Consider the following 27,826-nt stretch of genomic DNA (forward strand, 5'->3'; position numbering starts at 1 on the left):
TTGTAGTCACAGTCGACACAATGTAACTCACTTAGCGTGTTTGAAGTCACAGTCTACACGATGTGACTCACATAGCGTGTTTGTAGTCACAGTCGACACAATGTGACTCACATAGAGTGTTTGTAGTCACAGTCGACACAATGTGACTCACATAGAGTGTTTCTAGTCACAGTCGACACGATGTGACTAACTTAGCGTGTTTGTAGTCACAGTCGACACGATGTAACTCACTTAACGTGTTTGTAGTCACAGTCGACACAATGTGACTCACTTAACGTGTTTGTAGTCACAGTCGACACAATGTAACTCACTTAACGTGTTTGTAGTCACAGCCAACACAATGTAACTCAATTAACGTGTTTGTAGTCACAGTCGACACAATGTAACTCACTTAGCGTGTTTGAAGTCACAGTCGACACAATGTAACTCACTTAACGTGTTTGTAGTCACAGTCGACACGATGTGACTCACTTAGCGTGTTTGTAGTCACAGTCGACACAATGTAACTCAATTAACGTGTTTGTAGTCACAGTCGACACAATGTAACTCACTTAGCGTGTTTGTAGTCACAGTCGACATAATGTAACTCACTTAGCGTGTTTGTAGTCACAGTCTACACAATGTAACTCACTTAACGTGTTTGTAGTCACAGTCTACACAATGTGACTCACTTAGCGTGTTTGTAGTCACAATCTACACGATGTGACTCACTTAGAGTGTTTGTAGTCACAGTCTACATAATGTAACTCACTTAGCGTGTTTGTAGTCACAGTCTACACAATGTGACTCACTTAGCGTGGTTGTAGTCAGTCTACACAATGTAACTAACTTAGCGTGTTTGTAGTCACAGTCGACACAATGTGACTCACATAGAGTGTGTATAGTCACAGTCGACACAATGTGACACACTTAACGTGTTTGCAGTCCCAATCGAAACGATGTGACTCACTTAACGTGTTTGTAGTCACAGTCAACACAATGTAACTCACTTAACGTGTTTATAGTCACAGTCGACACAATGTAACTCACTTAGCGTGTTTGTAGTCACAGTCGACACAATGTAAGTCACTTAACGTGTTTGTAGTCACAGTTGACACAATGTAACTCACTTAGCGTGTTTGTAGTCACAATCGACACAATGTAACTCACTTGTGTTTGTAGTCACAGTCGACACAATGTAACTCACTTAAAGTGTTTCTGGTCATAGCCAACACAATGTAACTCACTTAACGTGTTTGTAGTCATAGTCTACACAATGTAACTCACTTAGCGTGTTTGTAGTCACAGTCGACACAATGTGACTCACTTAACGTGTTTGTAGTCACAGTCGACACAATGTAACTCACTTAACGTGTTTGTAGTCACAGCCAACACAATGTAACTCAATTAACGTGTTTGTAGTCACAGTCGACACAATGTAACTCACTTAGCGTGTTTGAAGTCACAGTCTACACGATGTGACTCACATAGCGTGTTTGTAGTCACAGTCGACACAATGTGACTCACATAGAGTGTTTGTAGTCACAGTCGACACAATGTGACTCACATAGAGTGTTTGTAGTCACAGTCGACACGATGTGACTAACTTAGCGTGTTTGTAGTCATAGTCTACACAATGTAACTCACTTAGCGTGTTTGTAGTCACAGTCGACACGATGTAACTCACTTAACGTGTTTGTAGTCACAGTCGACACAATGTGACTCACTTAACGTGTTTTTAGTCACAGTCGACACAATGTAACTCACTTAACGTGTTTGTAGTCACAGCCAACACAATGTAACTCAATTAACGTGTTTGTAGTCACAGTCGACACAATGTAACTCACTTAGCGTGTTTGAAGTCACAGTTGACACAATGTAACTCACTTAGCGTGTTTGTAGTCACAGTCGACACGATGTAACTCACTTAACGTGTTTGTAGTCACAGTCGACACAATGTGACTCACTTAACGTGTTTGTAGTCACAGTCGACACAATGTAACTCACTTAATGTGTTTGTAGTCACAGCCAACACAATGTAACTCAATTAACGTGTTTGTAGTCACAGTCGACACAATGTAACTCACTTAGCGTGTTTGAAGTCACAGTCGACACAATGTAACTCACTTAACGTGTTTGTAGTCACAGTCTACACAATGTAACTCACTTAACGTGTTTGTAGTCACAGTCGACACGATGTGACTCACTTAGCGTGTTTGTAGTCACAGTCGACACAATGTAACTCAATTAACGTGTTTGTAGTCACAGTCGACACAATGTAACTCACTTAGCGTGTTTGTAGTCACAGTCGACATAATGTAACTCACTTAGCGTGTTTGTAGTCACAGTCTACACAATGTAACTCACTTAACGTCTTTGTAGTCACAGTCTACACAATGTGACTCACTTAGCGTGTTTGTAGTCACAATCGACACGATGTGACTCACTTAGAGTGTTTGTAGTCACAGTCTACATAATGTAACTCACTTAGCGTGTTTGTAGTCACAGTCTACACAATGTAACTCACTTAGCGTGTTTGAAGTCACAGTCGACACAATGTAACTCACTTAACGTGTTTGTAGTCACAGTCGACACGATGTGACTCACTTAGCGTGTTTGTAGTCACAGTCGACACAATGTAACTCAATTAACGTGTTTGTAGTCACAGTCGACACAATGTAACTCACTTAGCATGTTTGTAGTCACAGTCGACACGATGTGACTCACTTAACGTGTTTGTAGTCACAGTCAACACAATGTAACTCACTTAACGTGTTTATAGTCACAGTCGACACAATGTAACTCACTTAGCGTGTTTGTAGTCACAGCCAACACAATGTAACTCACTTAGCGTGTTTGTAGTCACAATCGACACAATGTAACTCACTTAAAGTGTTTGTGGTCATAGCCAACACAATGTAACTCACTTAACGTGTTTGTAGTCATAGTCTACACAATTTAACTCACTTAGCGTGTTTGTAGTCACAGTCGACACAATGTGACTCACTTAACGTGTTTGTAGTCACAGTCGACACAATGTGACTCACTTAACGTGTTTGTAGTCACAGTCGACACAATGTAACTCACTTAACGTGTTTGTAGTCACAGCCAACACAATGTAACTCAATTAACGTGTTTGTAGTCACAGTCGACACAATGTAACTCACTTAGCGTGTTTGAAGTCACAGTCGACACAATGTAACTCACTTAACGTGTTTGTAGTCACAGTCTACACAATGTAACTCACTTAACGTGTTTGTAGTCACAGTCGACACGATGTGACTCACTTAGCGTGTTTGTAGTCACAGTCGACACAATGTAACTCAATTAACGTGTTTGTAGTCACAGTCGACACAATGTAACTCACTTAGCGTGTTTGTAGTCACAGTCGACATAATGTAACTCACTTAGCGTGTTTGTAGTCACAGTCTACACAATGTAACTCACTTAACGTCTTTGTAGTCACAGTCTACACAATGTGACTCACTTAGCGTGTTTGTAGTCACAATCGACACGATGTGACTCACTTAGAGTGTTTGTAGTCACAGTCTACATAATGTAACTCACTTAGCGTGTTTGTAGTCACAGTCTACACAATGTGACTCACTTAGCGTGGTTGTAGTCAGTCTACACAATGTAACTAACTTAGCGTGTTTGTAGTCACAGTCGACACAATGTGACTCACATAGAGTGTGTATAGTCACAGTCGACACAATGTGACACACTTAACGTGTTTGCAGTCCCAATCGAAACGATGTGACTCACTTAACGTGTTTGTAGTCACAGTCAACACAATGTAACTCACTTAACGTGTTTATAGTCACAGTCGACACAATGTAACTCACTTAGCGTGTTTGTAGTCACAGTCGACACAATGTAAGTCACTTAACGTGTTTGTAGTCACAGTTGACACAATGTAACTCACTTAGCGTGTTTGTAGTCACAATCGACACAATGTAACTCACTTGTGTTTGTAGTCACAGTCGACACAATGTAACTCACTTAAAGTGTTTCTGGTCATAGCCAACACAATGTAACTCACTTAACGTGTTTGTAGTCATAGTCTACACAATGTAACTCACTTAGCGTGTTTGTAGTCACAGTCGACACAATGTGACTCACTTAACGTGTTTGTAGTCACAGTCGACACAATGTAACTCACTTAACGTGTTTGTAGTCACAGCCAACACAATGTAACTCAATTAACGTGTTTGTAGTCACAGTCGACACAATGTAACTCACTTAGCGTGTTTGAAGTCACAGTCTACACGATGTGACTCACATAGCGTGTTTGTAGTCACAGTCGACACAATGTGACTCACATAGAGTGTTTGTAGTCACAGTCGACACAATGTGACTCACATAGAGTGTTTGTAGTCACAGTCGACACGATGTGACTAACTTAGCGTGTTTGTAGTCATAGTCTACACAATGTAACTCACTTAGCGTGTTTGTAGTCACAGTCGACACGATGTAACTCACTTAACGTGTTTGTAGTCACAGTCGACACAATGTGACTCACTTAACGTGTTTTTAGTCACAGTCGACACAATGTAACTCACTTAACGTGTTTGTAGTCACAGCCAACACAATGTAACTCAATTAACGTGTTTGTAGTCACAGTCGACACAATGTAACTCACTTAGCGTGTTTGAAGTCACAGTTGACACAATGTAACTCACTTAGCGTGTTTGTAGTCACAGTCGACACGATGTAACTCACTTAACGTGTTTGTAGTCACAGTCGACACAATGTGACTCACTTAACGTGTTTGTAGTCACAGTCGACACAATGTAACTCACTTAACGTGTTTGTAGTCACAGCCAACACAATGTAACTCAATTAACGTGTTTGTAGTCACAGTCGACACAATGTAACTCACTTAGCGTGTTTGAAGTCACAGTCGACACAATGTAACTCACTTAACGTGTTTGTAGTCACAGTCTACACAATGTAACTCACTTAACGTGTTTGTAGTCACAGTCGACACGATGTGACTCACTTAGCGTGTTTGTAGTCACAGTCGACACAATGTAACTCAATTAACGTGTTTGTAGTCACAGTCGACACAATGTAACTCACTTAGCGTGTTTGTAGTCACAGTCGACATAATGTAACTCACTTAGCGTGTTTGTAGTCACAGTCTACACAATGTAACTCACTTAACGTCTTTGTAGTCACAGTCTACACAATGTGACTCACTTAGCGTGTTTGTAGTCACAATCGACACGATGTGACTCACTTAGAGTGTTTGTAGTCACAGTCTACATAATGTAACTCACTTAGCGTGTTTGAAGTCACAGTCGACACAATGTAACTCACTTAGCGTGTTTGAAGTCACAGTCGACACAATGTAACTCACTTAACGTGTTTGTAGTCACAGTCGACACGATGTGACTCACTTAGCGTGTTTGTAGTCACAGTCGACACAATGTAACTCAATTAACGTGTTTGTAGTCACAGTCGACACAATGTAACTCACTTAGCATGTTTGTAGTCACAGTCGACACGATGTGACTCACTTAACGTGTTTGTAGTCACAGTCAACACAATGTAACTCACTTAACGTGTTTATAGTCACAGTCGACACAATGTAACTCACTTAGCGTGTTTGTAGTCACAGCCAACACAATGTAACTCACTTAGCGTGTTTGTAGTCACAATCGACACAATGTAACTCACTTGTGTTTGTAGTCACAGTCGACACAATGTAACTCACTTAAAGTGTTTGTGGTCATAGCCAACACAATGTAACTCACTTAACGTGTTTGTAGTCATAGTCTACACAATGTAACTCACTTAGCGTGTTTGTAGTCACAGTCGACACAATGTGACTCACTTAACGTGTTTGTAGTCACAGTCGACACAATGTGACTCACTTAACGTGTTTGTAGTCACAGTCGACACAATGTAACTCACTTAACGTGTTTGTAGTCACAGCCAACACAATGTAACTCAATTAACGTGTTTGTAGTCACAGTCGACACAATGTAACTCACTTAGCGTGTTTGAAGTCACAGTCGACACAATGTAACTCACTTAACGTGTTTGTAGTCACAGTCTACACAATGTAACTCACTTAACGTGTTTGTAGTCACAGTCGACACGATGTGACTCACTTAGCGTGTTTGTAGTCACAGTCGACACAATGTAACTCAATTAACGTGTTTGTAGTCACAGTCGACACAATGTAACTCACTTAGCGTGTTTGTAGTCACAGTCGACATAATGTAACTCACTTAGCGTGTTTGTAGTCACAGTCTACACAATGTAACTCACTTAACGTCTTTGTAGTCACAGTCTACACAATGTGACTCACTTAGCGTGTTTGTAGTCACAATCGACACGATGTGACTCACTTAACGTGTTTGTAGTCACAGTCGACACTATGTAACTCACTTAACGTGTTTGTAGTCAGAGTCGACACAATGTGACTCACTTAACGTGTTTGTAGTCACAGTCGACACAATGTAACTCACTTAGCGTGTTTGAAGTCACAGTCGACATAATGTAACTCACTTAGCGTGTTTGTAGTCACAGTCTACACAATGTAACTCACTTAACGTGTTTGTAGTCACAGTCGACACGATGTGACTCACTTAGCGTGTTTGTAGTCACAATCGATACGATGTGACTCACTTAGAGTGTTTGTAGTCACAGTCTACATAATGTAACTCACTTAGTGTGTTTGTAGTCACAGTCTACACAATGTGACTCACTTAGAGTGTTTGTAGTCACAGTCTACATAATGTAACTCACTTAGTGTGTTTGTAGTCACAGTCTACACAATGTGACTCACTTAGCGTGGTTGTAGTCACAGTCTACACAATGTAACTAACTTAGCGTGTTTGTAGTCACAGTCGACACAATGTGACTCACATAGAGTGTTTGTAGTCACAGTCGACACGATGTGACTAACTTAGCGTGTTTGTAGTCATAGTCTACACAATGTAACTCACTTAGCGTGTTTGTAGTCACAGTCGACACAATGTAACTCACTTAGCGTGTTTGTAGTCACAGTCGACACGATGTAACTCACTAAACGTGTTTGTAGTCACAGTCGACACAATGTAACTCACTTAACGTGTTTGTAGTCACAGCCAACACAATGTAACTCAATTAACGTGTTTGTAGTCACAGTCAACACAATGTAACTCACTTAGCGTGTTTGAAGTCACAGTCGACACAATGTAACTCACTTAACGTGTTTGTAGTCACAGTCTACACAATGTAACTCACTTAACGTGTTTGTAGTCACAGTCGACACGATGTGACTCACTTAGCGTGTTTGTAGTCACAGTCGACACAATGTAACTCACTTAGCGTGTTTGAAGTCACAGTCTACACGATGTGACTCACATAGCGTGTTTGTAGTCACAGTCGACACAATGTGACTCACATAGAGTGTTTGTAGTCACAGTCGACACAATGTGACTCACATAGAGTGTTTCTAGTCACAGTCGACACGATGTGACTAACTTAGCGTGTTTGTAGTCACAGTCGACACGATGTAACTCACTTAACGTGTTTGTAGTCACAGTCGACACAATGTGACTCACTTAACGTGTTTGTAGTCACAGTCGACACAATGTAACTCACTTAACGTGTTTGTAGTCACAGCCAACACAATGTAACTCAATTAACGTGTTTGTAGTCACAGTCGACACAATGTAACTCACTTAGCGTGTTTGAAGTCACAGTCGACACAATGTAACTCACTTAACGTGTTTGTAGTCACAGTCGACACGATGTGACTCACTTAGCGTGTTTGTAGTCACAGTCGACACAATGTAACTCAATTAACGTGTTTGTAGTCACAGTCGACACAATGTAACTCACTTAGCGTGTTTGTAGTCACAGTCGACATAATGTAACTCACTTAGCGTGTTTGTAGTCACAGTCTACACAATGTAACTCACTTAACGTGTTTGTAGTCACAGTCTACACAATGAGACTCACTTAGCGTGTTTGTAGTCACAATCGACACGATGTGACTCACTTAGAGTGTTTGTAGTCACAGTCTACATAATGTAACTCACTTAGCGTGTTTGTAGTCACAGTCTACACAATGTGACTCACTTAGCGTGGTTGTAGTCAGTCTACACAATGTAACTAACTTAGCGTGTTTGTAGTCACAGTCGACACAATGTGACTCACATAGAGTGTGTATAGTCACAGTCGACACAATGTGACACACTTAACGTGTTTGCAGTCCCAATCGAAACGATGTGACTCACTTAACGTGTTTGTAGTCACAGTCAACACAATGTAACTCACTTAACGTGTTTATAGTCACAGTCGACACAATGTAACTCACTTAGCGTGTTTGTAGTCACAGTCGACACAATGTAAGTCACTTAACGTGTTTGTAGTCACAGTTGACACAATGTAACTCACTTAGCGTGTTTGTAGTCACAATCGACACAATGTAACTCACTTGTGTTTGTAGTCACAGTCGACACAATGTAACTCACTTAAAGTGTTTCTGGTCATAGCCAACACAATGTAACTCACTTAACGTGTTTGTAGTCATAGTCTACACAATGTAACTCACTTAGCGTGTTTGTAGTCACAGTCGACACAATGTGACTCACTTAACGTGTTTGTAGTCACAGTCGACACAATGTAACTCACTTAACGTGTTTGTAGTCACAGCCAACACAATGTAACTCAATTAACGTGTTTGTAGTCACAGTCGACACAATGTAACTCACTTAGCGTGTTTGAAGTCACAGTCTACACGATGTGACTCACATAGCGTGTTTGTAGTCACAGTCGACACAATGTGACTCACATAGAGTGTTTGTAGTCACAGTCGACACAATGTGACTCACATAGAGTGTTTGTAGTCACAGTCGACACGATGTGACTAACTTAGCGTGTTTGTAGTCATAGTCTACACAATGTAACTCACTTAGCGTGTTTGTAGTCACAGTCGACACGATGTAACTCACTTAACGTGTTTGTAGTCACAGTCGACACAATGTGACTCACTTAACGTGTTTTTAGTCACAGTCGACACAATGTAACTCACTTAACGTGTTTGTAGTCACAGCCAACACAATGTAACTCAATTAACGTGTTTGTAGTCACAGTCGACACAATGTAACTCACTTAGCGTGTTTGAAGTCACAGTTGACACAATGTAACTCACTTAGCGTGTTTGTAGTCACAGTCGACACGATGTAACTCACTTAACGTGTTTGTAGTCACAGTCGACACAATGTGACTCACTTAACGTGTTTGTAGTCACAGTCGATACAATGTAACTCACTTAATGTGTTTGTAGTCACAGCCAACACAATGTAACTCAATTAACGTGTTTGTAGTCACAGTCGACACAATGTAACTCACTTAGCGTGTTTGAAGTCACAGTCGACACAATGTAACTCACTTAACGTGTTTGTAGTCACAGTCTACACAATGTAACTCACTTAACGTGTTTGTAGTCACAGTCGACACGATGTGACTCACTTAGCGTGTTTGTAGTCACAGTCGACACAATGTAACTCAATTAACGTGTTTGTAGTCACAGTCGACACAATGTAACTCACTTAGCGTGTTTGTAGTCACAGTCGACATAATGTAACTCACTTAGCGTGTTTGTAGTCACAGTCTACACAATGTAACTCACTTAACGTCTTTGTAGTCACAGTCTACACAATGTGACTCACTTAGCGTGTTTGTAGTCACAATCGACACGATGTGACTCACTTAGAGTGTTTGTAGTCACAGTCTACATAATGTAACTCACTTAGCGTGTTTGTAGTCACAGTCTACACAATGTAACTCACTTAGCGTGTTTGAAGTCACAGTCGACACAATGTAACTCACTTAACGTGTTTGTAGTCACAGTCGACACGATGTGACTCACTTAGCGTGTTTGTAGTCACAGTCGACACAATGTAACTCAATTAACGTGTTTGTAGTCACAGTCGACACAATGTAACTCACTTAGCATGTTTGTAGTCACAGTCGACACGATGTGACTCACTTAACGTGTTTGTAGTCACAGTCAACACAATGTAACTCACTTAACGTGTTTATAGTCACAGTCGACACAATGTAACTCACTTAGCGTGTTTGTAGTCACAGCCAACACAATGTAACTCACTTAGCGTGTTTGTAGTCACAATCGACACAATGTAACTCACTTAAAGTGTTTGTGGTCATAGCCAACACAATGTAACTCACTTAACGTGTTTGTAGTCATAGTCTACACAATTTAACTCACTTAGCGTGTTTGTAGTCACAGTCGACACAATGTGACTCACTTAACGTGTTTGTAGTCACAGTCGACACAATGTGACTCACTTAACGTGTTTGTAGTCACAGTCGACACAATGTAACTCACTTAACGTGTTTGTAGTCACAGCCAACACAATGTAACTCAATTAACGTGTTTGTAGTCACAGTCGACACAATGTAACTCACTTAGCGTGTTTGAAGTCACAGTCGACACAATGTAACTCACTTAACGTGTTTGTAGTCACAGTCTACACAATGTAACTCACTTAACGTGTTTGTAGTCACAGTCGACACGATGTGACTCACTTAGCGTGTTTGTAGTCACAGTCGACACAATGTAACTCAATTAACGTGTTTGTAGTCACAGTCGACACAATGTAACTCACTTAGCGTGTTTGTAGTCACAGTCGACATAATGTAACTCACTTAGCGTGTTTGTAGTCACAGTCTACACAATGTAACTCACTTAACGTCTTTGTAGTCACAGTCTACACAATGTGACTCACTTAGCGTGTTTGTAGTCACAATCGACACGATGTGACTCACTTAGAGTGTTTGTAGTCACAGTCTACATAATGTAACTCACTTAGCGTGTTTGTAGTCACAGTCTACACAATGTGACTCACTTAGCGTGGTTGTAGTCAGTCTACACAATGTAACTAACTTAGCGTGTTTGTAGTCACAGTCGACACAATGTGACTCACATAGAGTGTGTATAGTCACAGTCGACACAATGTGACACACTTAACGTGTTTGCAGTCCCAATCGAAACGATGTGACTCACTTAACGTGTTTGTAGTCACAGTCAACACAATGTAACTCACTTAACGTGTTTATAGTCACAGTCGACACAATGTAACTCACTTAGCGTGTTTGTAGTCACAGTCGACACAATGTAAGTCACTTAACGTGTTTGTAGTCACAGTTGACACAATGTAACTCACTTAGCGTGTTTGTAGTCACAATCGACACAATGTAACTCACTTGTGTTTGTAGTCACAGTCGACACAATGTAACTCACTTAAAGTGTTTCTGGTCATAGCCAACACAATGTAACTCACTTAACGTGTTTGTAGTCATAGTCTACACAATGTAACTCACTTAGCGTGTTTGTAGTCACAGTCGACACAATGTGACTCACTTAACGTGTTTGTAGTCACAGTCGACACAATGTAACTCACTTAACGTGTTTGTAGTCACAGCCAACACAATGTAACTCAATTAACGTGTTTGTAGTCACAGTCGACACAATGTAACTCACTTAGCGTGTTTGAAGTCACAGTCTACACGATGTGACTCACATAGCGTGTTTGTAGTCACAGTCGACACAATGTGACTCACATAGAGTGTTTGTAGTCACAGTCGACACAATGTGACTCACATAGAGTGTTTGTAGTCACAGTCGACACGATGTGACTAACTTAGCGTGTTTGTAGTCATAGTCTACACAATGTAACTCACTTAGCGTGTTTGTAGTCACAGTCGACACGATGTAACTCACTTAACGTGTTTGTAGTCACAGTCGACACAATGTGACTCACTTAACGTGTTTTTAGTCACAGTCGACACAATGTAACTCACTTAACGTGTTTGTAGTCACAGCCAACACAATGTAACTCAATTAACGTGTTTGTAGTCACAGTCGACACAATGTAACTCACTTAGCGTGTTTGAAGTCACAGTTGACACAATGTAACTCACTTAGCGTGTTTGTAGTCACAGTCGACACGATGTAACTCACTTAACGTGTTTGTAGTCACAGTCGACACAATGTGACTCACTTAACGTGTTTGTAGTCACAGTCGACACAATGTAACTCACTTAACGTGTTTGTAGTCACAGCCAACACAATGTAACTCAATTAACGTGTTTGTAGTCACAGTCGACACAATGTAACTCACTTAGCGTGTTTGAAGTCACAGTCGACACAATGTAACTCACTTAACGTGTTTGTAGTCACAGTCTACACAATGTAACTCACTTAACGTGTTTGTAGTCACAGTCGACACGATGTGACTCACTTAGCGTGTTTGTAGTCACAGTCGACACAATGTAACTCAATTAACGTGTTTGTAGTCACAGTCGACACAATGTAACTCACTTAGCGTGTTTGTAGTCACAGTCGACATAATGTAACTCACTTAGCGTGTTTGTAGTCACAGTCTACACAATGTAACTCACTTAACGTCTTTGTAGTCACAGTCTACACAATGTGACTCACTTAGCGTGTTTGTAGTCACAATCGACACGATGTGACTCACTTAGAGTGTTTGTAGTCACAGTCTACATAATGTAACTCACTTAGCGTGTTTGAAGTCACAGTCGACACAATGTAACTCACTTAGCGTGTTTGAAGTCACAGTCGACACAATGTAACTCACTTAACGTGTTTGTAGTCACAGTCGACACGATGTGACTCACTTAGCGTGTTTGTAGTCACAGTCGACACAATGTAACTCAATTAACGTGTTTGTAGTCACAGTCGACACAATGTAACTCACTTAGCATGTTTGTAGTCACAGTCGACACGATGTGACTCACTTAACGTGTTTGTAGTCACAGTCAACACAATGTAACTCACTTAACGTGTTTATAGTCACAGTCGACACAATGTAACTCACTTAGCGTGTTTGTAGTCACAGCCAACACAATGTAACTCACTTAGCGTGTTTGTAGTCACAATCGACACAATGTAACTCACTTGTGTTTGTAGTCACAGTCGACACAATGTAACTCACTTAAAGTGTTTGTGGTCATAGCCAACACAATGTAACTCACTTAACGTGTTTGTAGTCATAGTCTACACAATGTAACTCACTTAGCGTGTTTGTAGTCACAGTCGACACAATGTGACTCACTTAACGTGTTTGTAGTCACAGTCGACACAATGTGACTCACTTAACGTGTTTGTAGTCACAGTCGACACAATGTAACTCACTTAACGTGTTTGTAGTCACAGCCAACACAATGTAACTCAATTAACGTGTTTGTAGTCACAGTCGACACAATGTAACTCACTTAGCGTGTTTGAAGTCACAGTCGACACAATGTAACTCACTTAACGTGTTTGTAGTCACAGTCTACACAATGTAACTCACTTAACGTGTTTGTAGTCACAGTCGACACGATGTGACTCACTTAGCGTGTTTGTAGTCACAGTCGACACAATGTAACTCAATTAACGTGTTTGTAGTCACAGTCGACACAATGTAACTCACTTAGCGTGTTTGTAGTCACAGTCGACATAATGTAACTCACTTAGCGTGTTTGTAGTCACAGTCTACACAATGTAACTCACTTAACGTCTTTGTAGTCACAGTCTACACAATGTGACTCACTTAGCGTGTTTGTAGTCACAATCGACACGATGTGACTCACTTAGAGTGTTTGTAGTCACAGTCTACATAATGTAACTCACTTAGCGTGTTTGTAGTCACAGTCTACACAATGTGACTCACTTAGCGTGGTTGTAGTCACAGTCTACACAATGTAACTAACTTAGCGTGTTTGTAGTCACAGTCGACACAATGCGACTCACATAGAGTGTGTATAGTCACAGTCGACACAATGTGACACACTTAACGTGTTTGCAGTCCCAATCGAAACGATGTGACTCACTTAACGTGTTTGTAGTCACAGTCAACACAATGTAACTCACTTAACGTGTTTATAGTCACAGTCGACACAATGTAACTCACTTAGCGTGTTTGTAGTCACAGTCGACACAATGTAAGTCACTTAACGTGTTTGTAGTCACAGTTGACACAATGTAACTCACTTAGCGTGTTTGTAGTCACAGTCGACACAATGTAACTCACTTAAAGTGTTTGTGGTCATAGCCAACACAATGTAACTCACTTAGCGTGTTTGTAGTCACAATCGACACAATGTAACTCACTTGTGTTTGTAGTCACAGTCGACACAATGTAACTCACTTAAAGTGTTTGTGGTCATAGCCAACACAATGTAACTCAATTAACGTGTTTGTAGTCACAGTCGACACAATGTAACTCACTTAGCATTTGTTTTGTTAATTTGCTTCCAAGGCACGGTAGTGCGAGTTCGGCCATGCAATCCAAACTATGGACCGCAGAGTAAACCCACTGTGGTCGTCTGCACTCCTTCAACGGAGGAGGAAACAGCGACACGACCCCTCTCTGCCGAAGCCCCTCTCGTCGTGGTCAGCAGCAGCAGCAGACCTCGACATTGGCATTTAGCTCCCGAACCATATTGCTGCTGTGCGCAAGCACAGTATCAGCTTGAAAGCGGCAAGCAATCGAATCTCGGAGTCGACGTTCATTTCGAGTTCCACGACCCGAACCCTTCCATGGAAGGGGGGGCGGGATCCAATCCCCATTCGTGGGTGTCGCCACGCCCATCATCCCTTCATTCTCTAATGACCCCCAGCCCCCCTGGGGGAGGGGGCTCCCCCAAACCCCTCCCCCAAACCCCCTCCCCCAGCCCCCCTCCCCCAGCCCCCCAGCCCTCCTCCCCCAGCCCCCCTCCCCCAACCCCCAACCCCCTTCCCCCCTCTTCCCCAGAGCTCAGGCCACACGACTCTGTATCCCCCCGCCCCCCAAATCATTATTTGTCAGAGGGGGAAAAAGAACCGGGCGAATTTTTTTTATTTGCCGTTTTAAAGGGACCGCGTCGCATTCCCCCCCCCACCCCCGTCCCCTTGCTTCGCCGGCGACTGTGCCGCGCCCGTCTGCGCCTATGGCCTAGTGGTGATACCCGGCTCTTCCCGTCTCTTCCCCACCTCGCCCAGACGAAAGCGAACACCGGCCAGGGGTAACCGAGCAACGCACCGGCTCATATCGGTCACCGGTCCCAGAGCCTCCCTCCGTACCTCCCCATACGCGTACTGTGATACAGCGAACGTAGACACACACACTGGTGCATGCATACATACATCCATGTGCGCACACACACACTCAGCTCGCCTAGCTCACGAAGGCGCTAGAATGTACGCACGTGCATTGGTCTTTCCACAGTGCGTTGCATGGACCGACGCTGTTGTTCATTGAAACATCCAGATGCATACCTCTAAACACACAATTCTGTATTCGCACCACCGCTTCGTGAGTTAAACGCGACCGAGCCATGATGGGTCTAAACACCGCCGTGATGGCTTACACGGTTACATTTGCCGACTCACCGCGGTCCGCGCGATCTCGTTCAGCACCCTCTCGGCCGTGGACAGCTCCTGGGCGAGCCGAGCCGGTCCCTGGGTAAAGCCACGGGGAGCCTCGGGAGGAGCAACCCAGGGGGGAGGGGGTCAAGGCAGGACGGCTGGCGAGAACGTGGAGTGGCAGCTTCTCTCGGCACGAATCACTGCGCTCCTCGCTAGCGATAGGGTTCGGTGTTAGAGGTTTAATTGGACGGAGAGGGAGAGAGAGAGAGCGGGGGAGAGTGAGAGAGCGCAAGCTAGGTACGTACAGTGCCGTCCCTTCTGTATTCGGAGACTCACGGGTCCCGGACTGATTGTGTGCGTTTGTTACCACGTGTGTGCGTGTTTGTGTCTCTGTGTGTATATGGGAGCAGCGATTAGCGCGCGGCGCGAAGACCCGAATTCGATTCCCATTTACGGGCCAACACCAGTGACGAATATCTGAATCGGTCCTGGGCATCCCCGACATCTAATCAGCCTCAAATGAATGTCTGGTACGGCAAACATCGCCACTAGGGAGACAAAGGCGGCCGGGCGTGGTGCTGGCCACCCACCCCCTTGTGTGACGCGACCTAGGTGCTCGCTAACAGAACTTGCCCCAACAGTCTGTACAGGCTACACGAGGGGGGTGAATCTTTGTATTTGCATGGTGTTTGCTCGCGCGCGCGTGTGTTTGTAAGTGGTAATTACGGATGTATTTGACTTTGATTGTGCAACGTGTGATCGTGTGCATGTGGGTGTGTGTAAGGATGTGTGTGTACGTGGTGTATGTGTGTGCTAATTAGGTATCTTTGTCTGCACACGTGTCCGCGCGCGGCTTTGTTTTGGTGCGCGTGTGTGCGTCTGTTTTATTGTTCCCACACACCTGCCGGCTGTGCAAACGAAACGAACCATGGCATTGTTAATCACGCAGAGCACAAAGCCTCGCCTAGCACTCCACACACGCCTAACCAATGGCACCCACTCTATATGGGAAATCCGCAAATGGCAATTGTATTTTTTTAATTATACATTTCTCCGGATTCTCCCTGTTTCCTCCCACAACGAAGCCAACCACTCATGAATAGAATTGGCCCAACATCGCAAAAGCAGGACCCTCCTGAACAAGAGTCCTGACACTCAGGGATGCGTTTTGCCGTTGTTAATCAAGAAATGTCACAAGAGCATGACTGAAGACATGCATATGAAACAGCGAATGAACGGGGCGCCGCGGTGGCGAGATGATCACGACCGCGCCTGGTATGGAGGTCGCGGGTTCGATCCCGACCTTGACGCCTGCTGTATGTTTTGGAGTGTGCATGTTCTCCCCGTGGTCGCGTGGATTGTTATCCGGGTCCCTTCCACATTTAGAATCAACGTGCGTTTGGAGTATTTGGCTGCTTTACATTTCCACGTGATAAGACACTTCGTTGATATATCATTTGTGGGCAGGTCGCTACTGAAAAGGAACTATAAACAGCCTTACCTGGTATAAAAATATATATTAAAAAGTTTAGTTTAATGAGTCGGATCATCGCCTCTGTGTATTGGTCACATGCGCGTATTTTAATAGATTCAAAGACACCATCAGCGAGACAGACACAACGCGACTGTGTACAGCGCAGGCACGAGTCACCCACAACAACAATCCACCTGTACAGTCATCTCGCCGGACAGTCCATAACATCGATCAAGATCGATTCATACGCTCACGACGCACGCATCAGATCACGTGGCAAGAGAGAAGATCCTATGCGTTTGTATTCGAAACGGCTTCTGCACGTGGCCCCTTCCAGCTACGAGGTCGCTCGCTACATCCGCCACGATAACAAAATAATAAGCTTTAGTTTTGAAATCGAATTGCCACAATTCATTAAATCAGGGGTAGGGGGGGGTGTAAGCGGTTCTCTCTCAATTCGAGTTGAACGTTCTTCACTTAACCCAGGTGAAAGCACAACCTTGGATTAACCAGGAGCGCGCCAGCTGAGATTCGAGCGAGAAGGATATCCATATCGAATCGTGGGAATCGGCCCGCATGAAACGAGAGAATCGCACTCGGTATAGGTTTCACGTGGGGGGCTGTTGTCCCACGCTTATTCTTGGCTACAGGGCAAAACATTTTATCCCCGAGGCAGTCATAGTCGAGGTCACCGTGACCGTAAATAATTAGGGGGTGTGGCAACAATGAACCGCCTCCCCCAATCCCTCCCTCGCTCCTCGAGCTCCACTTGCCCATGCTGGGAATATCACATCCCACGCACATTAACTGATTCATTTGCTCGCCCCATAAGCAGACACTGCAATGAGAATACCACGCATTTACTTGATTATCACGATTCGATGCTTTATTTTTTCCAGTGAGATGCATGTGGAATCCATAACAGCCGCAGTTGCCATTAACTAATCAACCACAATCTACATTATGTAATCGATTATGCTCACGATTTAATGGTTTTACGATACATTATCCCGCTATCTTCCGGACGAGCCAATGGGCTCTCATCGAGATAAATGGGAATAGATTGAAATAGCACGCGTCTCTGGAGTGGAGCGGTGGCGCAGCGGTTAGCACAGTGTCAACAATAATCACGCCGTCCGAGTTTGATTTCCAGCCCCGGCTAACATTAGTGGCTAGTGCAACCTAAACCAGTTCCGTACCGAAGTATGGCCAGGCAACTCCCATGACCGACATGATGTGGGGAGGCCTTCACCCCGCAGTGGATTAACAAAGGGCTGTAAATTATATTTTTATTTAGTGCATATCTGCGTGTCTGCATGTGTATTTGCATCATACGATTGTCTGCACATGTTTATGTAGGTCATGTGTCTGTATGTGTGTCTGTGTACTCAGCTTCACGGCAGTGGTGAGTGAAATCTAAACCCAGCCCGAGCCTCTCCTACGTCGACTCAGCCATACATAAAAAAAAAACTGGTGTGGTAACATAACATACAAGGCGGGCGGACACGTTCCTGGTCTGAATAGGTGTTCGCTCACAGCACTTGCCCCTACAATGTGTACCGCTATTACGGGGGGAATATGTATCTTTACATCACGGTGTGGTCTCAGCCAGGCTGTTTTACAACGGAAACAACGTGGCCCAGTGAATACGTCACCGTTCAGTTACTGCTGGCTTTGGCTTCATATACGGAGCTACAAGGGGACCCTTTGAATGAACGAGGCCAGTAACGATCCACCCCCTCTTCCTCAACGATTCCATTATTGTTCATTATGCAGGGTAGCGATTTGAACGAACAATCTGATAAAATAGTGTTCATGCCGTGAGCCTAAATGTAACATTAAAAAAAACACTAAAATCTGTGAAAATCCAGGGGACGTGTCGGCGGTACGGAGCCTGCGTCGATGGGAGACCACCGCGCGCGGTAAGAGGCTCGAGAGTTGAACCGTGACGGAGGAAATCGATGTTGGTTGATTTTGCGAGTGGACCTCGCGTGCAGCTTGCTCAGTGGTTATAGAAACGTCACGGCGGCGGGTCTGATCCACAAGAGCTCATATTCCGCGACACGCATTTAGCATGACACGGGTGTGTGTATGTGTATGTATGTGTGTGGGGAGCGGTAGTGTAGCGCTTAGGACGCTACGCTACGAACCCGGCGACCCGAGTTCGATTTCCGCTCACGACCAACACCAGTGACGATTATTTTAACCGGTCCTGTGCCTCCCCGAGGTCGACTCAGCTTCAAAAGAGTACATCGCCACTAAGGAGCCAAAGGCGGTCAGGCGTGGTGTTGGCCACCCACCCCCTCCGTGTGCCGTTCCGGCCTTCATAGGTGCTCGCTAACACTAGCCCCAACAGTCTATGAAGACTATACTGGGAGATCTCTGTCTTCGTGGGGTGGTGGTCCAGTGGTTAGGACAGCGGCGCCGCTGTTGTTACCGCACTATGTTACGAGTTCGATTCCGAGTCACGGTCGAACATCAGCGGAGAGTGGTCGTAGTAGCTGCTCCTTTCGGAGGCATCCCCCTTAGGTCGACACAGACTTAACATGAATTGCTTCAGCAGTATGCGAGACAGAGAGCGGTGCGCGATTCTGATGAAGCAAGGCTATTATTTCTCGAGGTCGAGTCCTCTTGAAGGACAATGAGGTTGGGGGTCCATCGTTATCGTCGATGTCCCAATGCTTTAAACCCCGCACTGAATAAAGGGGAGATCTTTGTCTTCCTCAAACCACCCAGAGCCCACGACAGCGTGGGCTCTTCGCCGCCACCACCAAGGGGAAACTCCCCCCCCCCCCCCCGATTTAGCTGCACGCGGCACTGCGAACCAGGTCCTGCTGGGCGTGGGGTTTCTTTAGATTTGTTTTTCTCAGATTTGTATCAATATTTAATTACAGATTCCCCATATCTACACATTTGCCGGTCAACGCAAACAAGACTGTGTTAAGCGCACGTTACACAATGTACACAGCCCATTGTTTTGTTTGGCAATCTCTTAAAGTAATGCACTTTTAACCCTTATTTTTTTGCCATCTAATCCACTCGTTCTGAACCAGGCCACAGATCTGTGTAGCCCAGGTCTCGCCGGTTAACCCTTGCGGTTAGGGCTTGGGGGCTATTATGCGACAGCCTGGAATGGGTGGCACTATTCGTTGAATCACATCATCATCATCATCGTCGTCGTCATTACCTTCGTTTCTTTTAAAATATATATAAGATATATAACGCACGTGCGATCTGTTAAAACGATTATTCAACCCTCTGCGACGACCGTCAGTCGAACCAGGTGAGTACGGTTTCCATTTATAATCGCGATCATGGAATGTGTGTATAGGTGCGCGCGTCAGCCTGTACATTATGAACACGCAACCTAAATACATTGAGAGAAAAAAACACCCCCCCCCTCTCCACAACGTAAACGTTTCGGCCACAGGGCCGGCACCATGAGGAAGCCGTCTTGCACACGACAGCGGCCACCCTTCTCAGTGTACGCAATCCTCTCTCTGCTGATTGGTCGACGACTCCAAAACAGAAAGGACAATCATGATGGACAGAAATAATTAAAAAAACCGCCGATCGTCACCCTCCCCCAACGCCCCCCCCCACACCCGTCGCCGCCCCCCAGCCCCACCACTTCACCCAGGCGACCCCCGCGGTGTGTGGCCCGGGCGGCCGCGGAAGGCGCAGGGCGGCTCCGCGTGCCCAGCCCCCGACTCGGCAAAGGGGTGGCGATGGCCCCACGGGACCCGGCCCGACCCGGTCCCGCCCGGCCCGGCCTGGCACACAGCTATCTACCTTACGACGACGGGGTCCCATGTGTAATAATAAATAAAATCAAGATACTAATTTAATATATATAAAAACACAAAAATATATCACCATCTGCTCCAGGATAAAAAATAAACCCAAGTAAATAAATCCACCGTAAAACAAGTCCGTGTTCCTCCTGTCGAACTTATAGTGGTTTTGGCCCCAAAACGAGATGGCGTTGTAGCCCGGTCCGCAACTTGGCTCAAAAATGTTTCTGCTGCGAACGAGCGCTGCTTCGTGGCTTAGTTTTGTCACGAACGAAATTATTTACCAAAAGTGACTGCCATGTTGAACGATGAGTGAGCAGCATTAGGTACGTACAGGATATGGCTGGCCACGTGGCATGCTGTGTTCCTCCCTGCTGTTTGCGAGCGCACCCTACAAGAGTTGCTACATCTAAGTTCAACGTTTTGGAGATGTTTGCCAAGGGACAAGCGGATAAGCGATCAATGTCACGAGCGGCTATTTGGATATTAAAAAAAAAACGGCACATATTGCACGTGTACGTACAACGTGTACGTGCGTGAGCATACGTGGGCTGCCACCTTTCCGTGATCTTTACAAGCGCCCTGTGACTAATTCTACAAAGTCTCTGGATGACGGAGATATTTGGGCGAGTGTGGTTTTTACAGAGCGCAATCGCTGGCCAAAAAGGAAACTGCAAAGCGTGGAGCGAATAAGCTTCGCCCGGCAGCTCCTCGGTACGGACCGGGCCAGAAGAGTCGATCCAACTCGAAACGCCGGCATGGACTGGCGGTTCGAGTCGAGGAAGGCTCAATGGAAACTAGTCCTGTAAACAAAATAAAATTCATCGCACCGTCATCATCATCTGAATCCTGACCATAGTCGTGTTAATCGTCGTCATCAAAACTCCACGATCGCGTTTGTTGTCAGGCATTAAAAGAAACCGAACCAACTCTTGAACGTGCCGAGTAGCGGCGTGCGTCACAGACTTGCGACACCGACGAGGAGGCGGCGGTGGCCCCGGTGATCGATTCGGAACAAAGGCAACCGTTTTTTTTTTGCGGTCAAGCGACGTGGAATGTTTGCATAATTTTTTTTTTTAAACTACAGTAAACGACCACCACAGCGACAGACAACCACCTGCACTACGAGGTGTTTTTGCATCACTAATATAGAGACACCATTTAAATCTTTTTCATATTCAGCAACGACAACAAAAATTCCGAATAAAGAAACTGCGGTTTCCGACGTAGGATTAGGGGGGGGGGGGGGGGGGGCTCTGAGAACATTGGGTGGGAGTTTATGGACACCGCCTCAAACACTCGGGCTGATTAAGACGACTCTTCACGCGGACCAATTCCGACGCGGATGATCACACTGAACGCATCAAATCGCCCGCGAGGGTTCTGTGCGTGTGGCGGCGGCGGCAGGGGGGGGGGGGCAGAGCGGGCGCGAGAAGCGGGCGACGCGAAGAATGGCGGAGAGCTCGCGGCTGCTCGATGGTGAGCGGGCGGCGCTGGAAGGGAGGGAGGGTTGACGACGCCGTGTGCGTCGCGACGGGCGAGATGACTCAGTCATCGGCGGCGGTGGAGTCGCCCCGAGACTCCCTCTGGCTGCCCTTCTTCTGCCGCTGTTTGCTCTTCTTCAGCATGCTCACCTGGGCACACGGTGTTCCATTGTCAGGCGCGCACAGCGACGCGGGGGCTCACCGCTTCAATCGGCGCAGCGCCGGGACAAAGACCTCCCGTGCAGCCTTAACAGACTGTTGGGGACAAGTGCTGTTAGCGAGTAGCACCACACCCGGCCGCCTTTGTCTCCCAAGTGGCGATGTTGACACACGGCACCAGGTATTCATTTGAGGCCGAGTCGATTTAGGGGTGGCCAAGGACCAATTCAGATCATCTTTGGCTGCGAGTGGGAATTGAACCCGGGCCGCCAGGCTCGGAGAGCCGCGCGTGAACCGCTACACTACCGCACCCCCCACACAGACACGTGTCTCATTAACACCTGCAGACAGCCAACATCCTCCACGGGCTCCCGGGACGTCAGAATTATCCCAATTACATCTCCGTGTGAAACAAAGGTAGCGCACACCGCCACGGCGAGGGGGTGTCGAGGGATCGTCGGTCTCTCTGAGTAGGAGCTGCCACATCCGTGGGTCTCGTTTCCATGAATAACAAAGCACAAGGTGGCAGGAGGTGGCACAGTGCAGTCTGGGTTCAATTCCCGACTCTGCGTGAAGTTTGTATGTTCTCCCCCTGTTCTGCATGGGTTTCCTCCGGGTGCTCTGGTTTAGTCCACACAATGTAAGTGGTATTTAGCCAAACATGGGCATGATAAAAAAAAACATCTGTAAATTACTCAATTGGAATTACACATAGGAGCAACAACGCCCCCCCCCCCCCCCACCCCATTGGGGAAACTTGGAAGGACTCTCTTTAAAAGAGATGAGACTCTGAGGCTTTGCCGGTTAAATAAGCGGAAGGATGATATTAACAATAAGGTAAGCACAGGTCTAACGGGCAGTTTGCCCTGGAATTTGCTCGATATGGTCGTATTATGGAAATCAAGCAGGGAACATCCAGGGGTTGTAGACTCGAGCATGCAAGGTGGCCAGGAGACACCATTACAAGGGATGGATTTTTGGATGCATCAGTTAAGACCTTTGGCTGTTATCCCTCCCTCGTGCACGTGCTTTTTCTCCGGGCACTCCCGTTTTTCCTCCCACATGAATCCAAACACTAATTACACAAGCGAAACATCACAATGCAGGACCATCCGGAACAAGTCTTGAGACTCCGCAAGGCTTTGCTGTGTAATATTAACTTAGAGTCATTTGTCAATCCACAGTGGGATAGCTGGTCTCTCTCTAAGCCACGAAGGTCGTGGCAGTTAGGTCCATGCGAGTAGGAGGCTCAGGACAGGGAAAATCGAACAATGAATATTAATATTACGTTTGGAAGAAACAGCCAGCTCTGGTGTAGTGACCTGGTGGGGAGGGACGGGGAGGGGCAAGAGCCGGGGGAGGGGGTGGGGGCAAGGGATGGGGGACCCAGTGCCGTCACTTACGCGGGGGGATGCACACAATGGGTTTTTGCAGAGGTTGTTGGCCTTTTTGCGACGTTCACGTTCGAACCGTGAACAATGTTGCCAGGCCAATTATTAAATCCCATCGCAAATCGTTTAATGCCCTTCAAATAATGAAACCAAGATTTTTTTTTCTTTTATAACCCAAGGCATAGAAGGGAACGAGAAAAAAAGCAGCAGCCTCTCTCTCTGCGGGAGCAATCCCTCAAAAATCCTTTATCGCGATTGTGGCATTTCGTAGTTAAATGTGCCGCACGGTAACAAGGTTCATCAAGACAAAGGGAGGCTCGAGTGGCCCTTCACTCGGCGGCAACTCGCGCGTGTCAACACCAATGGAGGGCCTTTAAAGCGCGGACCATTTGAAGCGAGGAGCTCCTCTACATAAAAGGCTCCTCTGGGACGAGAATTAAAGAAATGAGAGCAGACTGATCTCGCAATTTCAAGCGCGAGGCCGACGGAGGGCTTCAAAACGGAGATTTTTTTTTTTTAAACGCGACGCGCTGCTCGAGAGGAGAGACGACAGTCGGAGAGGGCCATTATTTCATTCGCCACGTAAACGCCAGCGTCGGCTGCCGCGCGCGCGGAACGCGAGCCGGGGCCTGCGAGCCGTGACCCATCGCTGTTCTCGCGCCAGACGCCGTCACCGATGGCTGCCAGCGAGCGCGGGGAGGGAGGGGAAGTTCCTTCGTGGGCCGCGCTAGCGCATTACTTATGCGAATTTTGGCCTTTGCTGGAGTGGCGAAAAAAAAAGAAACGACGATGGTGGGAACACGAGCGATATCGCGGCACCACGATTGGCTGCCACCCCGCGGGTCGCCTTGGGATGGGGGCGTCCATGCGGTGTTAAGTGACGATGGGGGGGGGTAACTGGAGGCTCAGGAGCAAGCACTCTCTCCATTGTTCGTACACGAGAGCTGTGGACGAAAGGTCGAAGCCTGTCGGCGATTTAATTGCAGCCGGCAACGCAGATCGAAAAAATTGCTCCGCAGCTGGCAGCCAACAGCGAACGAAGTGCACGGCTCGCATAGACTGCCAAGTTGTTATTTTGATGGGAGGCAGGGGAGGGGGCGAGATGCGTTCCATGGTGCGGACGTGCGGCGCAAGAAGATGAAATGCTCGCAGCCAACACACGGCCAACAAAGCTCCGCGAGACGGCGCAGGCGGCGGAAGCGAACAGGGATAAAAAAAAACCCATGGAAAACAGAGACTAGCTGAAACCTCAAAAGAAGAAGACGTCGAGAAATGGGTTCCCATTATTATGCGCGCAGGAAAGAAGCTGTTTGCAATCGTCGCCGTGTGAGCGTGCGCATTTCCAATTAGCGTGCTCCACCACTCAACGGTGGCTCATTAACGAAATTGCAGAATTGTAATTAGTACGCGTGACAATTTTGTAGTTTTGATCATCGCTCCACGGATGCGCACAGCAGCGTTAAAAAAAGGAAATGTCTTTGTTGGTATGTGCGATCTTCACAACAGCAGCTTCGATGGTGGAGTTGCAAATGGGCAAGGGGAGCGGGGGGGGGGGGGCGGAGGGCACCGCTCCATCATGGAGGACGCCAGCCAAGTTGACCAACAATCACACCCTTCGCTTTTGTCATTTACAATCGCATCCAGAGGTCCACGAATAATACTCGATGTAAACCCCAGCCTCCTTCGAGCTCAAAAGGTTCGGTGGCAACAATGTGGAAATCACGACCTGCAGGTCGCCAGTGACAAATCCCATTCGAGTGTCGGAGAGGGTTCATCATCCGTGCAAGTCGATACAATGAGTACCGCTTCTTGTGGGACGTGAACTCGTCTCTCCAGGAGAATATGGAATTGCACCACTGATGCTGGAATATTGCCTGTTCGAGCAGGAAGACGCTCTGACTTTTATCAATCCACTGCCGGATGAAGGCCTCCACACATTGTCGCTATCTCTCACGGCCCCGCGAGGCAATCAAAAAAACATTTCGAGCCTCTGTACACGAGTTGATTTCCTCGCTTCGTCTATGCAGCTGACGTCCACCGTCAGGCGTTGCTCCCTCTCCTTCGGTTGCCACGCCGTCGTTAGTCTCAATCGGCAGCCATCGTCCCCACCGGCGACGACGCGTCCTGCCAAACTCCGCTTCCTCTCCGAACACTCCACGAGACGCGTCTCTAAACCCGTGCTTGTTCTCCGATCCGTGCGATTCTCTTTCCGTCTCTCGGTGGAATTCCAAGCACGTACCACCTCTCCACGCTTCCCTTTCCGTCATCTGCGTTGGCTCCGCCGCCAGCAAGGCCTCTGCGAGCGGCTGCTGGGCTCTCTCTGATTAAGTAAAAATCGATTCCTCCGGCGATTAGCGGTTTGGTTACCTACCTTGTCGGGTATAACGGGGGATAAAAAGTAGATGGGTTAAAAAAGAAAAGCCTCACCTCCGTTCCCAAAGTGTGCCGCTGGACGGGAGGTGACGGGCGGGGCTTGGCGACGTCATCGTCAGACACCGTCAAGCAGGGTGTGGCCAGTTGGGGGTTTCCTGCCTTCGGGAGGCAGGATGTCTGGGTGGCGAGCCGTTTTTAAACGGGCCCGGGTAACCGGTAACAATTTGGAGGCGATCAATTGACCTGATCGACAAATTGTCCCGGTTTTAGTAACTGCCGTTGTGCGTTATGGCCATAAAAAGAACGTTCCTCAATGAAGAAACACGGGGGCCGGCGTCTCACCTGCGGCCCGGCCGACACGATGATGTTCCCGGGCGGCTGCAGCCACGGCTCCCCATCCACCTGGATGGGCGTCTCGCGCTGCAACACGACGCGGATAAACTGGCCTTGCGCAATACGTATTCCGGAGCGAAGACCGCCCTGTACCTGACCCTGTCGGTGGGGGGGGGGGGGTGAGAGGAAACAAACATCGAACATCATCATCGTCGTCGTCGTCGTCACCGTCTGTGTATTTATCGATGTCACCTGCACCATCTCGATGTTAAAACAACCTCGGACGATGCCGGGGCCGCTCTTCGTCATGCTGCGGTGGTTGCCATCGGACGAGTTAATCGGCAAGTACATGTGTATGTGCAGTGAGGGAAACAAGTATTTGATCCCCTGCTGATTTTGTATGTATGCCCACTGACAAAGAAATGGTCAGTCTATAATTTTAATGGTAGGTTTATTTGAACAGTGAGAGACAGAATAACAACAAGAAAATCCAGAAAAACGCATGTCAAAAATGTTATAAATTGACGAGGTTATCGGCAGGTACATATGTATGTACAGTGAGGGAAAAAAGTATTTGATCCCATGCTGATTTTGTACGTATGCCCACTGACAACGAAATGATCAGTCTATAATTTTAATGGTAGGTTTATTTGAACAGTGAGAGACAGAATAACAACAAAGAAAATCCAGAAAAAACGCATGTGAAAAATGTTATAAATTGATTTGCATTTTAATGAGGGAAATAAGTATTTGACCCCCTCTCAATCAGAAAGATTTCTGGCTCCCAGGTGTCTTTTATACAGGTAACGAGCTGAGATCAGGAGCACACTCTTAAAGGGAGTGCTCCTAATCTCAGCTTGTTACCTGTATAAAAGACACCTGTCCACAGAAGCAATCAATCAATCAATCAGATTCCAAACTCTCCACCATGGCCAAGACCAAAGAGCTCTCCAAGGATATCAGGGACAAGATTGTAGACCTACACAAGGCTGGAATGGGCTACAAGATCATTGCCAAGCAGCTTGGTGAGAAGGTGACAACAGTTAGTGGGATTATTCGCAAATGGAAGAAACACAAAAGAACTGTCAATCTCTCTCGGCCTGGGGCTCCATGCAAGATCTCACCTCGTGGAGTTGCAATGATCATGAGAACGGTGAGGAATCAGCCCAGAACTACACGGGAGGATCTTGTCAATGATCTCAAGGCAGCTGGGACCATAGTCACCAAGAAAACAATTGGTAACATACTACGCCATGAAGGACTGAAATCCTGCAGCGCCCGCAAGGTCCCCCTGCTCAAGAAAGCACATACACATGCCCGTCTGAAGTTTGTCAATGAACATCTGAATGATTCAGAGGACAACTGGGTGAAAGTGTTGTGGTCAGATGAGACCAAAATGGAGCTCTTTGGCATCAACTCAACTCGCTGTGTTTGGAGGAGGAGGAATGCTGCCTATG

The 27,826-nt window shown here is 46.3% G+C and overlaps 2 protein-coding genes across 2 annotated transcripts in view; both read right to left on the minus strand.

The window, feature by feature from the left end:
• The window catches only part of LOC116940697 (complexin-1), a 336,567-nt gene extending 320,895 nt beyond the window's left edge, over positions 1–15,672 (minus strand). Inside the window, exon 1 of the mRNA XM_076065821.1 lies at positions 15,386–15,672. The gene's annotated coding sequence lies outside the window, so the exon portion shown is untranslated. The remainder of the gene's footprint in view (positions 1–15,385) is intronic.
• Positions 15,673–16,919: 1,247 nt separating this feature from the next.
• DGKQ (diacylglycerol kinase theta) overlaps positions 16,920–27,826 on the minus strand; it is a 72,093-nt gene continuing 61,186 nt past the window's right edge. The window contains exons 23-24 of the mRNA XM_076065820.1: positions 26,379–26,528; positions 16,920–22,263 (exon numbers count right to left, since the gene is read on the minus strand). Of these exons, the coding sequence (XP_075921935.1) occupies positions 22,177–22,263; positions 26,379–26,528 (237 nt within the window). The 3' untranslated portion in view covers positions 16,920–22,176. The remainder of the gene's footprint in view (positions 22,264–26,378; positions 26,529–27,826) is intronic.

Source organism: Petromyzon marinus, chromosome 9 (assembly GCF_048934315.1).
Source record: "Petromyzon marinus isolate PM22_M1 ecotype Great Lakes invasive population chromosome 9, UKy_Petmar_22M1.pri1.0, whole genome shotgun sequence".
NCBI classification, from domain to species: Eukaryota; Metazoa; Chordata; class Hyperoartia; order Petromyzontiformes; family Petromyzontidae; genus Petromyzon; species Petromyzon marinus.